This window comes from Mercenaria mercenaria, chromosome 12 (genome assembly GCF_021730395.1).
Source record: "Mercenaria mercenaria strain notata chromosome 12, MADL_Memer_1, whole genome shotgun sequence".
Classification (NCBI taxonomy): Eukaryota; Metazoa; Mollusca; class Bivalvia; order Venerida; family Veneridae; genus Mercenaria; species Mercenaria mercenaria.
Genome location: NC_069372.1, coordinates 38,517,164 through 38,533,072, shown reverse-complemented (window position 1 = coordinate 38,533,072; position 15,909 = coordinate 38,517,164). Strand labels below are relative to the sequence as shown.

Below are 15,909 nucleotides of genomic sequence, written 5' to 3'. Positions count from 1 at the left end.
TCATCCAAATTTCAAGGCTGAATCTTAAAAAACAAGAAAGTAGGTCAGCCTGTCAAGGTCACAGTCAAGTGACTTCATATTACTTGGGGTCATCAGGTAATTATAATTAAACAGTCTTGGAAATAGGATCAGATAATTTTTTAAGTATTTTTTCCTATATAACTCATATAATAACTAAGTGACCCCGTGGCAGGGCCTCTTTTAACCCAAGGGGCATAATTTGAATAATTTTGGTAGAGGACTACTAGGCAATGCACCATACCAAATATCAAAAGCCTAGGTCTTGTGGTTTCAGACAAGAAGATTTTTAAAGTTTTTTCCTATACAAGTCTATATAAAACTTGGGACCCCAAGGGTAGGGTCTCTTTTCACCCCAGGGGTACAATTTGAAAAATTTTGGTTGAGGACCATAAGACAATGCTACAAACAAAATATCAAAGGCCTATGTCTAGTGGTTTCAGACAAGAAGATTTTTAAACTTTTTTCCTATATAAGTCTATGTAAAACTTGGGACCCCCCAGGGCGGGGCCATATTTGATCCTAGGGGGATAATTTGAACAATCTTGGTAGAGGACTACTAGATGATGCTACATACCAAATATCAAAGCCCTAGGCCATGTGGTTTTGTACAAGAAGATTTTCAAAGTTTTCCCTATATAAGTCTATATAAAACATGTGACCCCCGGGGCGGGGCCATATTTGACCCTAGGGGGATAATTTGAACAATGTTGGTAGAGCACCACTAGATGATGCTACATACCAGATATCAAAGCCCTAGGCCCTGTGGTTTTGGACAAGAAGATTTTTAAAGTTTTCCTTTTGGTTGCCATGGCGACCAGAGTTCTGCATGGAATTCAATTCTTTGAACAAATTTGAAAGGGGGCCAAGCAAGGATCATTCCTGTGAAGTTTGGTGTAATTCTGCCCAGTGGTTTTCAAGAAAGAGATTTTTTAAGAAAATGTTGACGGACACACGACGGACGACAGACATTGAGCGGTCACAAAAGCTCACCATGAGTGCGCTTTGGCTCCGGTGAGCTAAAAAGTGCACGCCTCCCCATACCACTTTATTTAAATGTCAGGATGAAATGGATATATAATATCTGGGCATAGCATAAGACATGAATGCAGAGATAAGACAAACATGTATGTTAAGCACCAGTGACATTGATTTTATAAGTATACACATCCTGTGAAAATATGTTTATGCTTTCCTTAAAAATGGCTGTTTTGGTAATTCAAGGGCATATAATTCTCACGATCTGATACAAAACCAGAGAGACCTACCCACTGACCAACAGGTCTGTGTGTTCATCCATTCAACCAACCGACAGGCAGACTTAACTACTGATTTCAGTCTCAGGGCCATAATGACCTTGAATTTTGACCTACTGATGACCCAAGCCATATAGATTATTTACTGACCACAGGCAATCAGCAGTATCAAGATTCTCTGACAAAGTCATTAGCTTTCTCAATTTATTAATTGGAAACCAATTTGGAATACTGACTGATAAATCAACTGTGAAACCAACTGACTGAACAACAAGAACAAAACAATATACTCCCTATTCTGCGAAAGGGTAAAACTAGAAATGTGTCCATGGGGCACAGATGCCCCCATTATATGACAAAGGACACAATTTTTTTCCTAGGTCAGGGGCCATAACTCCTACAATACTGAATGAATCCGGACGCAAAACCCCAGGTGCACAACTGCACATGCTGACCAACATTCCTGTAAGCTTTGGTGACTCTATGCGTGACACAACATTAAAATGACCAATTTTTAACAAAGTCAGGGGCAATAACTCCTGCATGACTGAATGAATCTGGACGCGAAACCCCAGGTGCACAACTGCACATGCTGACCAACATTTCTGTAAGAAAGGTTAAAGGTCAGTAATTCAAATCCTTTGTTTCATATAAAAAACGACAACTTCATGTCGTCTTTACGTATCTTTAGAGAACATCACTTTTTCCTACACCAATTTTTCATGAAAGTTCTATCACAAATCAACGCAAAAATGAAAAGAAAATAGGGGGGTGAATAGTTCCTAGTGAAATGCCAGTCAGTTGTGGTCTGCTACCCTAAAAATGGCGCATATTTGCTCTCCTCCGCGCAATAAACACCTACTTCCCGTTTCGATCTGCAAAACTTGCCATGTGGGTTGTATGAACATGAAAACCGTCTCATTTCATGCAGAATGTATTCTAGTAGCGAAAAAGTGTGATTAAAACACTCGTTCTACATGAATTTGCGCAGAAAATGGGAAAATTAGGATCTATTTATTACGGACTTCTTTCGACTACACCACAGAAGCACATTTTTGACCGAATTACTGACCTTATTCCTGTAAACTTTGGTGACTCTAGGTCAAATCTTTTGGAGCTACGTGCGACACAATATTAAAATGACCAATTTTTTACTAAGTCAGAGGCCATAACTCCTACAAGACTGAATGAATCCAGACGCGAAACCCCAGGTGCACAACAACACATGCTGACCAACATTCCTGTAAAGTTTTGTTACTCTACCTCGAATACTTTTGGAGCTAGGCGTGACACAACACTAAAATGACCAATTTTTACAAAGTCAGGGCCCATAACTCATACACGACTGAATGAATCCGGACGTGAAACCCCAGGTGCACAACTACACATGCTGACCAACATTCCTGTAAAGGTTTGTGACTCTACGTCAAATACTTTTGGAGCTAGGCGCGAGGGACGGATGGAAGGAAGGACGGAAGGACAGACAAGGGCAAATGGAAGGAAGGACGGACGGACAGACAAGGGCAAATCTATATGCACCCCCACCCCAAAGTGGGGGCATAAAAATGTCATCTATGTACCTTGCTAACTGGGCTCCATTTAATCTTCTATAACTTATGAAGGCATCTATAGTTTTATCACCAGTATAAGTGTCAGGAGCATCGGTTACATCAACACTAGACTTTGAACACATTCGGTGCATCACTTGTTCTGAAAACATGAAGGAAAACATAATATCAATGCTGGATTTTGAACACATCTGGTATATCATTGGTTCTGAAAACAAGCAGGAAATCAAAATATTATCATAAGACTTTGAACACATCAGGTGCGTCATTATTTTGTTCCAAAAACATGCCGATAAACACAAGAGCACTGCCTGCAAGGGCCGATGCTTTTCTGTAAGTGCTTACAAGCAAAACACAAGAAAATAGTTGTGCAATCTTTGCCTTCTTACTCACCAACTGATGATGAAAAATGTACTGTCTCAAAGCTATAGTATTCAAGAAAAGAGGATAAACAAAAATAACCAAGAATTATCAATTTTCTATGATAAAAAGGCTCAAATTTCTGACAAAATGCTAGAGAATAATCATTACTGACCTACTTATTACTCTACTGATAATAAGTGTATAAAGTTTCAAATCTATAGCTCTCATAGTATTAAAGAAATTTGAACTAAACAAAAAATTTAATTATGAAATTCCGATTTTCTAAGTACAAAAAGGGCCATAATTCTGACAAAAATACAAGTGAAAGAGATCATTCTTTACCAATATAGATCAACTAGTGATTACAAACAAATATGCAAAGTTTCGAAGCAATAGCTACTACAGTATTCATCAAAGGAATTTTAGTACAAAAAGAACCATAATTCTGATAAAATGCAAGTGAGAGTTATGTTTCTTAGCATAATTACTGTAACCCTAGAAACATTCGCGAACACTATATTTCGCTAAAACTTAATAGCTTAAGCACATAACAAACGTAGCAGGTAAACTTACAGGTAAGGCTGCACATCAAACAAGCATAAGTATTACTCCCTGTGGCAACTGGACCATGACTGAGCAAGGTAACAGTGTTTTAACAATAAACTTTATTGATACAGTAACATAGCCAATGTGATTAAAATAACAGGATCAAACAAGCAAATTCGATGAATTGGAATCCCCCGCCGAAAGGGTCAGAGTTGAGGAACGGCAAAAAAATATATCCAGCAAAAAGTTAAGAATGTTACCAAGAAGCAAATAATTTCATTAGTCAAAATCAAATTAAAAGAAAATGAATGGTTTGTTTGGGTGGGGCTGGGGGGTGGGGGGGGGTGAGGACACAACAGTTTACATGTTGATTATAAATATTGATAGAAAATGAAAAATGAAAAAAAAAAAAAAAAAAAAAAAAATGGTGGGGGGGGGGTGGGTGGGGGTGGGGGCGGGACCAAGGTAAGGTGGTGACCAGGTGTAGGTACACAACATCACATGTTTATAATAAATGTTCATGGAAAAGAATGAAAGAAGTTTAATGAAATTCTTCCAATTGGTTGGTTTGTTATGTACAGATCTGTGGATTTTTAAACAATTAAAGGGCAATAACTATATGGAAAATTGACCAATCGAAAAAAAACCTTAAAGGGGCATCGTCGCAGTATCTTGGTTCATGTCTGTTTCAAGTTTGATGAAATTCTACCTGCTAGTTACTGAGAAATGGCTGCAGACGGACATTTTTCATTAAATCAAGGGCAATAACTCTGACGGAAATTGACCTATCAAAAAAAAAACTTGACGGGCATCAGCACAGTATCTTGGTTCATGTCTACTTCAAATTTGATGAAATTCTACCTGTTAGTTACTGAGAAATAGCTGCAGAAGGACATTTTTTATTAAATCAAGGGCAATAACTCTGAGGGAAATTGACCAATCAAAAAAAAAACTTGACGGGCATCATCGCAGTATGTTGGTTCATGTTTATTTCAAGTTTCATGAAATTCTACCAAGTAGTTACTGAGAAATGGCTGCGGACGGACGGACGGACGGACTGACGGACTGATGGACGGACTGACGGACGGACAACGCCATTTCAATACCCCCCTCCCGATTTCATCGGCGGGGGATAATAAATATTTTACTATTGTCAGTGTTTCACATAATTACTTATTTTTGTTAAAATAAAATGTTTGCATATTGTCCCATTGACGATGTATTTGTTTGTATCATATTTTTGCTTAAATGACTTAATCTGTGATATAAGTATATAATATAAATAATTTCTACATTATTAAAAATCTCAATTGATAAAACAATCATGTCAAAGTGATACGTATTTTTAATTGCAAATACATTTATCCCTGCCCAACACCTGACCGATTTTACCTGTGACATCATTTCGATTTTCACCTGTCAGTCGAGATTAAGTACTGCTGCGTTCTTTATATGTCAAAAGCGTATGGGATTTATATAACAGGGTAAGAAAACTATGTAATACTTATATCTAAGAGACAATTTCTTTTGTCACAATTATACACACATGCTGTGATGCATACCAGTATATTGGGTATATCGAGTAGAAGTTACGCAGCTGACTCGCAATGAAAACTACAAACTTTCACGTTTTCATGGTAGCTGGCTGTTTCGCGGCTTCAAAGCTTCACGGATACACATCAACCGCGAAAGTCGCTAACTTAAATAGCGCGAAACCATTTCTAGGTTTACAGTACTCAGCTAATGATGGCAAACAGGTGTGAAAAGTTTTAAAGCTATAGAGAAGAGATGAACTTAAAAACAATCTTAATCAATGCTAACAGCAACACCGACTACCAAGTGCCAACAATACCTGATAGATTTTTTTAGCTAAACAAGAGATCACAGAGTGATCTTGGCACCCACCAATGTGCCATTTTTGAGTGTTCCAAATTTCAAGACTTATTGACTAGCTCAAGGTCAAATTTCATTTCCGTACACAACACTGTGCATGAGGTCCAAATTCGAAAGCTGTAGCTTGAGAAATGTGAAAGTAGGTCACTAGATCAATTTCAAGGACAAAGTTCTTTGTACACAAAACTATGCATGTGCATCAAGTTTGAAGGCTGTAGTTTGAGAAATTTGAAAGTAGGTCACTAGGTCAATCTTAAGGTCAAAGTTTATTTCGGTACACAAAACTATGCAAGTTGTCCAAATTTGAAGGCTGTAGCTTGAGAAATGTGAAAGAAGGTCACTAGGTCAAAATCAAGGTTAAATTACACTTCAGAACACAAATCTATGCATGTGGTCCAAATTTAAAGCCTGTACCTTCAAAAATGTGAAAGTAGGTCACTAGGTCAATGTCAAGGTCAAAGTTTGTTTCAGTACACAATCCTATGCATGTGGTCTAAATTTGAAGCCTGTAGATACAGAAATGTGAAAGTAGGTCACTAGGTCAATCTTAAGGTCAAAGTTCATTTCGGTACACAAAACTATGCAAGTGGTCCAAATTTGAAGGCTGTAGCTCGAGAAATGTGAAAGTAAGTCACTAGGTCAAAATCAAGGTCAAATTTTATTTCGGAACACAGAACTATGCATGTGGTCCAAATTTGAAGCCTGTACCTTCAAAAATGTGAAAGTAGGTCACTAGGTCAATGTAAAGGTCAAAGTTTGTTTCGGTACACAAAACTATGCATGTGGTCCAAATTTGAAGGCTGTAGCTTGAGAAATGTGAAAGTAGGTCACTAGGTCAAAATCAAGGTCAAATTTCATTTCGGAACACGAAACTATGCATGTGGTCCAAATTTGAAGCCTGTACCTTCAAAAATGTGAAAGTAGGTCACTAGGTCAATGTCAAGGTCAAAGTTTGTTTCAGTACACAATCCTATGCATGTGGTCTAAATTTGAAGCCTGTAGCTACAGAAATGTGAAAGTAGGTCACTAGGTCAATCTTAAGGTCAAAGTTCATTTCGGTACACAAAACTATGCAAGTGGTCCAAATTTGAAGGCTGTAGCTCGAGAAATGTGAAAGTAGGTCACTAGGTCAAAATCAAGGTCAAATTTCATTTCGGAACACGAAACTATGCATGTGGTCCAAATTTGAAGCCTGTACCTTCAAAAATGTGAAAGTAGGTCACTAGGTCAATGTCATGGTCAAAGCTTTTTTCAATGCACAAAACTATGCATGTGGTCCAAATTTGAAGGCTGTAGCTACAGAAATGTGAAAGTAGGTCACTAGGTCAAAATCAAGGTCAACTCATGTCAAGGTTCATCTTGCCACTCAAAACCATACATGTGGTCCAAATTTGAATGTTGTAGTTTATTGACAAGAAGATTTTAAAGCTTTTCCCTATATAAGTCTATATGAACCATGTGACCCCCAGGGCGGGCCATATTTGACCCTAGGGGGATAACTTGAACAAACTTGGTAGAGAACCACTAGATGATGCTACATTACAAATGCCAAATCCCTAGGCTTTGTGGTCTGGACAAGAAGATTTTAAAAGTTTTTCCCTATATAATTCTATGTAAACCATGTGACCCCTGGTGCAGGGCCATATTTGACCCTAGGGGGATAATTTGAACAATCTTAGTAGAAGACCACTAGATGATGTCACATACAAAATATCAAAGCCCTAGGCCCTGTGGTTTTGAATAAGAGGTTTTTCAAAGTTTTTCCCTATATAAGTCTATATAAACCATGTGACCCCCAGGGCGGGGCCATATTAGACCCCAGAGAAAGAATCTGAATCATCTTGGTAGAGGACCACTAGATGATGCTTCATACCAAATATCAAAGCCCTAGGCTCTGTGGTTTTGGACAAGAAGATTTTCAAAGTTTTTCCCTATATAAATCTATGTAAATTATAGAAATAAACAAAGGGCCATAACTCACTAAACAATTGTTGAACCAGTCTGATTTTCAGACGGACACAACTAGGGTACCAATACATCATTCTGACAAAGTTTGGTCAAAATCCCCCCAGTAGTTTCTGAGGAGATGCGATAACGAGAAATTGTTAACGGACGGATGGACGGACGGAATGATGGACGGACCACGGACGCAGAGTGATTTGAATAGCCCACCATCATGATGATGGTGGGCTAAATATCAATGCTAGATTTTGAACATACTCTGCGTTTCACTTTTTCTGAAGACACATAAGAAAAAAAATATTAATGCTAGATTTTCAACAGTTGTGTTGCATTCTGCAAACATATGATCTCAAAAAACTTAATATGCTTTGTTATTAATGCATCTGGAAGGGATTGCCAACTTTTGGTGCCAAAATCTTTATTTACAAAGGGGAAAAAAACAAAGAAACCTATTTCAAAGAGAAGATAACTGTATTTTTTTTCGTATTCTAACAATGCAATGGTGAACATTCCCATAAATAATGTATCTGATGTCTTTCATAGTCTCAACTTATTCAATGCAATGAAACTGAATGGCTTACCTCTAATTTGTTGTAAAATTTTGGCTCTATGCACCCCATTAGTTACACCACAATCTTCTCTGAGGTGATCTTCAGACATTTGACACAGAAAATTCCTATCCACACCTGCCAATAGAAGCTGATACGTGTACTGGCCTAGCTCAGGTGACAGCTGTTTCAGCCAATCATCAAGCTTGGTTGGGTCACATGACGTATATTCAGACGAAATCTTCAGGTCTCGTAGTTCCCTCATGAATCTATCAAGAAAATTTAGACTTTGTAGAAATATAGATCAAAATTTACCCTATTTATGATTATTACATAACTTTAAAGGAATTTGGTCTGCTCAGCTTAGAACTGCAGGATAATCTTTAGGACATAAAGAGATAATATAACAGAACTGTATGGCCTAGACTGTGACACAGTTCTTTTGTACAACCTGAGCTGTGACCTAACCCTCACTGTATAAAACATTAATCAAGACCCAGTCCAAGTGTATGGTAATGACTTTGACCCTTTCCCATTGTATTGTCTTGACCATGACCCTATCCAATTGTATGACCTTGACCAAATGTATGGTCTTGGCCATGACCCTATCCCATTATATGACCTTGATCGTGGCCTAGCCCAAATTGTAAGGCCTAGACCATGACACAATCCCATACAAAGCATTTGAATATATTTATAGTTTTGAAGGGAGTCAGTGGCGAAGTGGTTAGTGAATTGGACTAGGGCTGTCATTGATTGGGTCTTAGGCATATCGACGATACCGATATATCAGAAGACAAATATCGACGATACATCGTTATATTGATTATTGAGTTAGATTAACGACCTATTTGTTCATAATTATAATACTATATACCTACCTATATCGATTTTTGAAAATGGGAATCGATAATCGATCGACAAAAAAAAATCGTTGATACATCGATATCGTTTCTATCGATGACAGCCCTAGATTGGACTACAATGCCAGCGGTCCAGGTCTGATTCCCGGTTGCGGCTGATATTCCAGCTAGTGTTCAGTGCTTGGTGATTTACTTAAATTGGTACCTTTTCCAGCAGTATTGGCCTAGACAGGATGCTGGGGAGGTAAATATGATGCTTGCCATAAGCTCGGCTGGAAATAAGTTGTTCCATCCATTCCAGTTGGGGACTTTCGTTGACTACCAATATTAAAAAAGAAACTTTTTTAGGCTTAGCAAATGGGATAAGGAAAAGAATAAAAGTTAAAGTTCTATAAGATTTTAAATCTTATGTTAAAAACAGTTAAAACAGCTGCCCAAGTTAAAACATAACCTTTTAAAGAAATTTAATGGGCCATTCATACTGTACCTTTTTCTAGCTAGAGACAGATTCATGTTAATACTGTCTATCAGATCATCTTCTGTAATTCTCAACAACAAATCCCCGTCAATATCACACTTCTTAAACTGTGGAATGTAGTCACAATACCCGATCTTAAAGGAGGAAAAAATGTTATGTTTATATCACCTAGAAATAAGTCTGTAAAAGGGCTACATTGGAACAACTTTTCTTGTCGATTTATCTGTTTAGTTTCAAAACATGAAAGGCATTCACTCCACTCTATGGAATTATCTGTAACTTGATAAATGATCGAAGGCAACAAAAGGATGTATAGAATGAAAGAAGTAAAAGATTATCTTGTACAATGTTAATATTCATTCCCCTTTCAGTATTTAATTTTTTATTTTTTCTTAATTTATAAAAATCTCTATTTCATCTTTTCTTACAATTTCTTGTGTCTGACTCTATGATGAGCTTAAAGGGAAAAGGGGTTTTCACAGAAAATTTCTGCATCCGTATGGCATTATTGTAAAATCATTTAATTTCGTGGGTATGAAATTTCGTGGTTTTGGTCAAAACAATTTCGTGGGGATATGAATTCGTGGATTTCAACTTTTGAACATAAAATTAAGGGGAATTTTACTTGTTCGTTGGGATTAAATTTCGTGGATTGACTCAACCACGAAATCCACGAAAATTAGTCCCAACGAATATTAATGATTTCACAGTATTAAAGATTTTTTTATCACTACAGAAAATTTCAGTATCCCTATGACACTATTAGAGATTTCTTGACCTCAATGGGCAAAAGTCTAAGACCTCACCTGTGAGACCCAGAATATGACGTCTTCGTTAGACCAGAGTTGAACATTTTGGGACAGCCTATGTGGTATTTCTTCACCCAGTATTTTCAGGGCATCTGCAGCTAAGCGGGAGGCAGTTGGATTTGGACTCGTACTTGCAACCTTCTTCAGGGGCTCAATGGCATCTATTTCTGTAAAAATCTGGAATAAATTGTACAGAGAGAGTGAGGAAATGGTTTAAATAAAGGTCAGAGTAATTCTGAGTAGAGGTTTCTTAGTGGCATCATTCAATATTCACTTTATATCAATGAAAGCCTTCACAGAATCATTTGAAATGATTCGTTCCCCAAAAACAAACATTGAAAAATGATGCAAGATTTAATGTGACCTTTTTTAGAGTTATCAAGACCTTTTCTGAAAAGTGTATAACTAGACTTCTTGTTTCACCCAACCTTTTATCATTATGTACTCATTTTGATACTTGGGTGAAAAAAAAAAAATTTGTTACATTTAGCAGAGTACCTTTTTCCTCCCTTGTTCAGATTTGATCCCAGCTTCCATTGCAAAGTGGAATGCAGCAAGAGCCTGTGGTTCTTGTCTCTTACTTGTTAGAACGGAAACAAGTCTTTGTAACCATTCATGTGACCTTCCGTGACGATGCCAGAGATCCATCTGAGCAAACTCCATTGGTGTATGACTCGTAATAAACGGCAACACTAGCGCTAGAGTTCCCGAATTCAGAACAGCTGTTTCAATTTTTTTGTCTAATTTGTTAGCGACTAACACAGAAATAGCTAAACAAGCGTAATATCGCACTATATCGTCTTCGTTAAATGCCAAGGGAAATAACCATTCTGGAACTTTTAGATGTATCATTTGGCTATGGTTTTCTGGTCCTCCGTACAAAGACAGATTGGCTAAAGCTATGGCACAATGCCGTAAAGTGAGACGATCTTGACCTCGGCACCAGTACAAAATGACCTCCAGTCCTCCAAGGTCGATTAGTCTTTGACATGTGTCTTCGGACGTCTTAAACATGCTCTCTAGAATTCCTGTTGTCATTTGAGCAATTTCGCGATCATCTTTATATTTCAAACACATTTGAACAAGTGGATCTAATCCATTAGCAGCCACATATTCCCTGTTATCTGTGGTCAAAACCTGCTCAAGAACTTTAATTGAAGACACTAACAATGATTTCGAGCCTTGCAAACAATATCTAAGAATTGCGTCTAAAGCTTTTTCTTGATTAATGATAGCACTAAGGCCGTACGCTAAATCTCTACCAATGGTAGGTGTCGACCAAGCTTGATCAATCAAAATATTGATATCATTTAGGACTTCAATCTGCTCTGCCTCTTCCTCACATGTTATAATTTTCGTTATTTTGTCTTTCAATGAGACTGAAAGAGCTTCAAAAGTCGAAAGGAAGTTAGCGCCATCTTGACTTCCATCTGTATCTGCACGAAAGAAACGCCCATCCATGCTGTCCATACTTGAAGTACTTCCAACAGATATTGACCGGTGATCTCTGTAGTTCAAGGTCATTTCATCTACACGCAGTTCTTCGTTCTGATGTATAGTTTCTAAAAAGCGACCAGAGTTTGACCTTGATGGTGCAAAAAAGACATTTTTACCCGTATGCTCTTCAAAAGTTTCGCCTTTCGAAAGATCAAAATAGACTTTAGAGCATTCAGAAATGTTATGTAGGTCCCCTGGATCAGTGCTGTCCTGTGAACTCAATGAACTGTGGTGCTGGGATCGTTTCCCCTGAAGAAGAGCTGCCTCAGATTTGGACCGCTCCAGAGATTTGAAACAAAACGAATGTCCTTCACCCCTGTCCTCTTCTATTAACAGGTCAGGAAGCTTTCCTGAAAAAGATTAAAATTTATTTCATCTTGTTAAACCCAGGATTGTATCAAATAATATTTGGAGTTTTAAAATACTACATTTGATAGTCTGATTTTGCTGAAGTACAAAAAGCATGTACAGTACTGCAAAATTTAAGTGGTTTAGACTTGAAATAAACCAAGTTACAGTAATTTTAATATTTAGAAATTTATAAACATGATTGTATGTACAGTGTAACTTCTGAAAACCAAACGACCTCCGGACCAGCCTAAAAGTTCGGTTTTTGGAAGTTTCCGGAATTCAGAAGTTTGAAAGTTTGTAGGCAAAGTGGACGTGGTGCACAAGAGTTTTGTTTTCTTACACGTAGGATAAAGGAGATTTTTATCCTTTCTAATTTTACAATTTCATATCAATTTATTAATTAATTAGATAATTAATTAATTATTTACAAATATTAAGGATAATAAATACATAAATAACAAATATAAAAAGAAACAACAGAACTTTAATACAATAGCACTTAAGCAAACATTTTCCACTTACATTTTAGCATCTTTGAACCCGACTTTGTCAACATTAAATTTTAATTAATGTTGATAATGCATAGTTCAATCGATGTAACTAAATCATTTAAAACAGCCATTTTTCTTTTGTTCAAACATTAAGAAAGTTTTTGTTTGTTTGTTTGTTTTGGGTTTAACGCCGTTTTTCAACAGTATTTCAGTCATGTAACGGCGGGCAGTTAACCTAACCAGTGTTCCTGAATTCTGTACCAGTACAAACCTGTTCTCCGCAAGTAACTGCCAACTTCCCCACATGAATTATCAGAGGTGGAGGACTAATGATTTCAGACACAATGTTGTTTATCAAATAGTCACGGAGAACATACGCCCCGCCCGAGGATCGAACTCGTGACCCAGCGGTCCGTAGACCAACGCTCTTACCTACTGAGCTAAGCGGGCGGGCTTCTTAGAAAGTTTTAACACATAAGATATTTAATTCATCACGTTTTCATAAATTGAATACAAATGAAAATAATTGTTAAATACTTCCTTACTTTTGTATCAAATGATCATTGTGATTATATAGCGTGTCAAAATAAACCCGCACCGCTAATGAATAAACAAAAGAACATGTTGACAGCGTTTCTGGATTATCAGGTGACACTTTTAAACAAGCAAATATTTTCCTGTTTGGTTTTCAGAAGTCAATTTTAGTGTTAAAATATTAACGGTGCTTCAAAAATCGTCCGGTTTTCAGAATTCGGAAGTTCTGGTTTTCAGATGTTAAAAATATATAGAAATAAGAACAGAAAAAAACGGGACTTTGAGTTTCGTGTGGTTTTCAAAGGTTTCCGGTTTTCAGAAGGTCCGGTTTTCGGAAGTTACACTGTATTTAATAATTTTTAAAACTTGATTTAAGATTGGTTTCCAAACTTAGTTGTATAACTATGGAACAAGTGTGTATATTTATCAACATTCCAAGACTTAAGTCTAAATTTAAGACTCTGAATGTTGATAAAAATATACACCCTAAGAAATGTTCCAAAGTCATACAACTAAGTTTGAAGACCAATCTAAGTCACCAGCATCCGATTGGCTGTGTCTGAGCATATATTTGAAACTGACCAAATTGGTAATGAAACAGACTGGTCTCCTAGTTTTAGGTTTTGTAACCTTAATAACCTTGAAAAAGTCTTAATGAAAAATCCAGACTGAATTGCTGGACACCATGGGTAAAATTAACATTAACCTTTAGCCTGCTGGTGGCAAGTCATTCTGCCTTTGCGACCAGTGCAGACCAAGATCAGTCTACACATCAGTGCAGGCTGATCATTGTCAACACTGTTCGCTATTCAGTCAGTAAATTTTCAGTGAACACCCCTTCGAATAATAATTGGTATTGCCCAAAATGATTGATGGACTAGTCCAATTTAGATATTTAGCAGGCTAAAGGGTAAATTAACAAAGGGTTGCTTTGATGAACCTAAGTCTGGAAAGTTTGTAAGTTTGATTCAAACATTCCATCCTAGATAAAACAAATTGTCGTAATAGTTTTAGAAATACGATAGAAGTCAAAAGCCTCGAATTTTCAAATTTAATTTCAAGCATTAAAAAATTCTCAGACAATGTCACAAATGGTATTATAAATATCAAATGCATACTGCAGAATTTTAAAAAATAATTAATGCACACTGAATATTAATGCACCAATTAATATCCCATAAAACCATATGTGATACAAGTGCATATTGTGTGCACTTGACAAATGACACTATTCAACATATTTCAAGGTGTACATACATACCTGAACAAACTCAAGATGCCCATTAATGTCAAGACGGTTTCTATCATAAATGGGTTCTAATATTAAATACATCATTTAAACATATTATATCCCCTTTATGATACTCTCACCCCGCCGCACACCATTTATATACAAAAAGAATACTTTTTTTGGTGAATTTTAGTGTTATTTCGGTTGCTTTGGTAATATCTTTTTAAAACTTGTTCATCAGATGTTTGATAAGTCTAGCTACTGCAAACTGACAATAAAGAATTTATCACTTTCTAAAAAAATTTCTTAAAGTTTTATATTCTATAAACTACAAAAGCCTCTCAATTTTAGAGACTTTTTGCAGAGAATTGATTGTTAGATTATCATATGATTGGACATAGGATATAGACCGACTATATTTACAACATTACCTGGTCTAATGTTTGATATTTTGACTATTCACTTAAGATATTTTTTTGGAATTTGGTCTCGTTAAAAGTGCAACCTCTCTGAAGTGAAATTGTTTACTTTACAGTGAAAATTACTGAACAAGAGCTGTCACTATTGCTGACAAATGCCCCTGAAGCGTGCCCAAGAAAGCTACAATTGTCTGCGCAAAATATGCCAGAATAGTTCAGGTATGAATCATTTTGTGACCTTCAGCTTGATATATGAGACCCAGGTCATAAGTGCGACACATCTTCTCAATATGGTTAACATTTGTGACAAATTATTTTCATATCCCTTGATAAATAGCTAGGGACCAGACAAGAAACAGACCATGTTAACCTTTGACTTCTAAATGTGACCTTGACCTTGTAGCTAGGGGTCTGAGTCTTGGGCATGACCGCTATGTCATTATGGGGAACATTTATGCCAAGTTATTTCAAAATCCCTTGATGAATGGCAAAGTTATGGACCAGACACGAAACAGTCCCTGTTAACCTTTGACCTCTAAGTGTGACCTTGACCTTGGAGCAAGGGGTCTGGGTCTTGCACAGGACATGTCATCTCATTATGGTGATCATGTATGCCAAGTTATTTCAAAATTCCTTTATGGATGGCAGAGTTACAGCCTGGAAGAGAATTTACACGGACGGATGCACTGACATGATACCTTAGGTGAAAGGAGGCGTGGCCTAGGACAATAGATAGGTGTGGCCTAGGACAATAGATAGGTGTGGCCTAGGACAATAGAAATCCTTTGTATTCATTCCGTAACCACTTAAGTCTTTTGTCCTAGGCCACACCTATCTCCTAAGGTATCAATCGTTTGCTCCCACAGACGGACGGACAATGCGATTTTAATATGCCCACCTTCAGGGGCATAAAAATCATTAATTTTTGTGGGGGACTAATTTAAGTAAATCCTTAAAATTAAATCCCAGTGGACATGGAAGCACCAACATCTGTTCAAATGCTTATACATGTATTTAATAAAGTACAACCAACTTCCCTATGTATTTCATTGCCAATAAATTAATTTAGTACAACAATTTTG

The 15,909-nt window shown here is 36.9% G+C and overlaps 1 protein-coding gene across 4 annotated transcripts in view; it reads right to left on the bottom strand.

Moving 5' to 3' along the window:
* The window catches only part of LOC123533653 (NAD(+) hydrolase SARM1-like), a 104,844-nt gene that overhangs the window by 13,448 nt on the left and 75,487 nt on the right, over positions 1-15,909 (bottom strand). For all 4 annotated transcript variants that reach the window (XM_053519740.1, XM_045315393.2, XM_045315394.2 and 1 more), the window contains 5 exons: positions 10,803-12,151; positions 10,302-10,481; positions 9,505-9,629; positions 8,188-8,423; positions 2,855-2,984 (listed from right to left, as the gene is read on the bottom strand). In XM_053519740.1, coding sequence (XP_053375715.1) covers positions 2,855-2,984; positions 8,188-8,423; positions 9,505-9,629; positions 10,302-10,481; positions 10,803-12,151 — 2,020 coding nt within the window. The remainder of the gene's footprint in view (positions 1-2,854; positions 2,985-8,187; positions 8,424-9,504; positions 9,630-10,301; positions 10,482-10,802; positions 12,152-15,909) is intronic.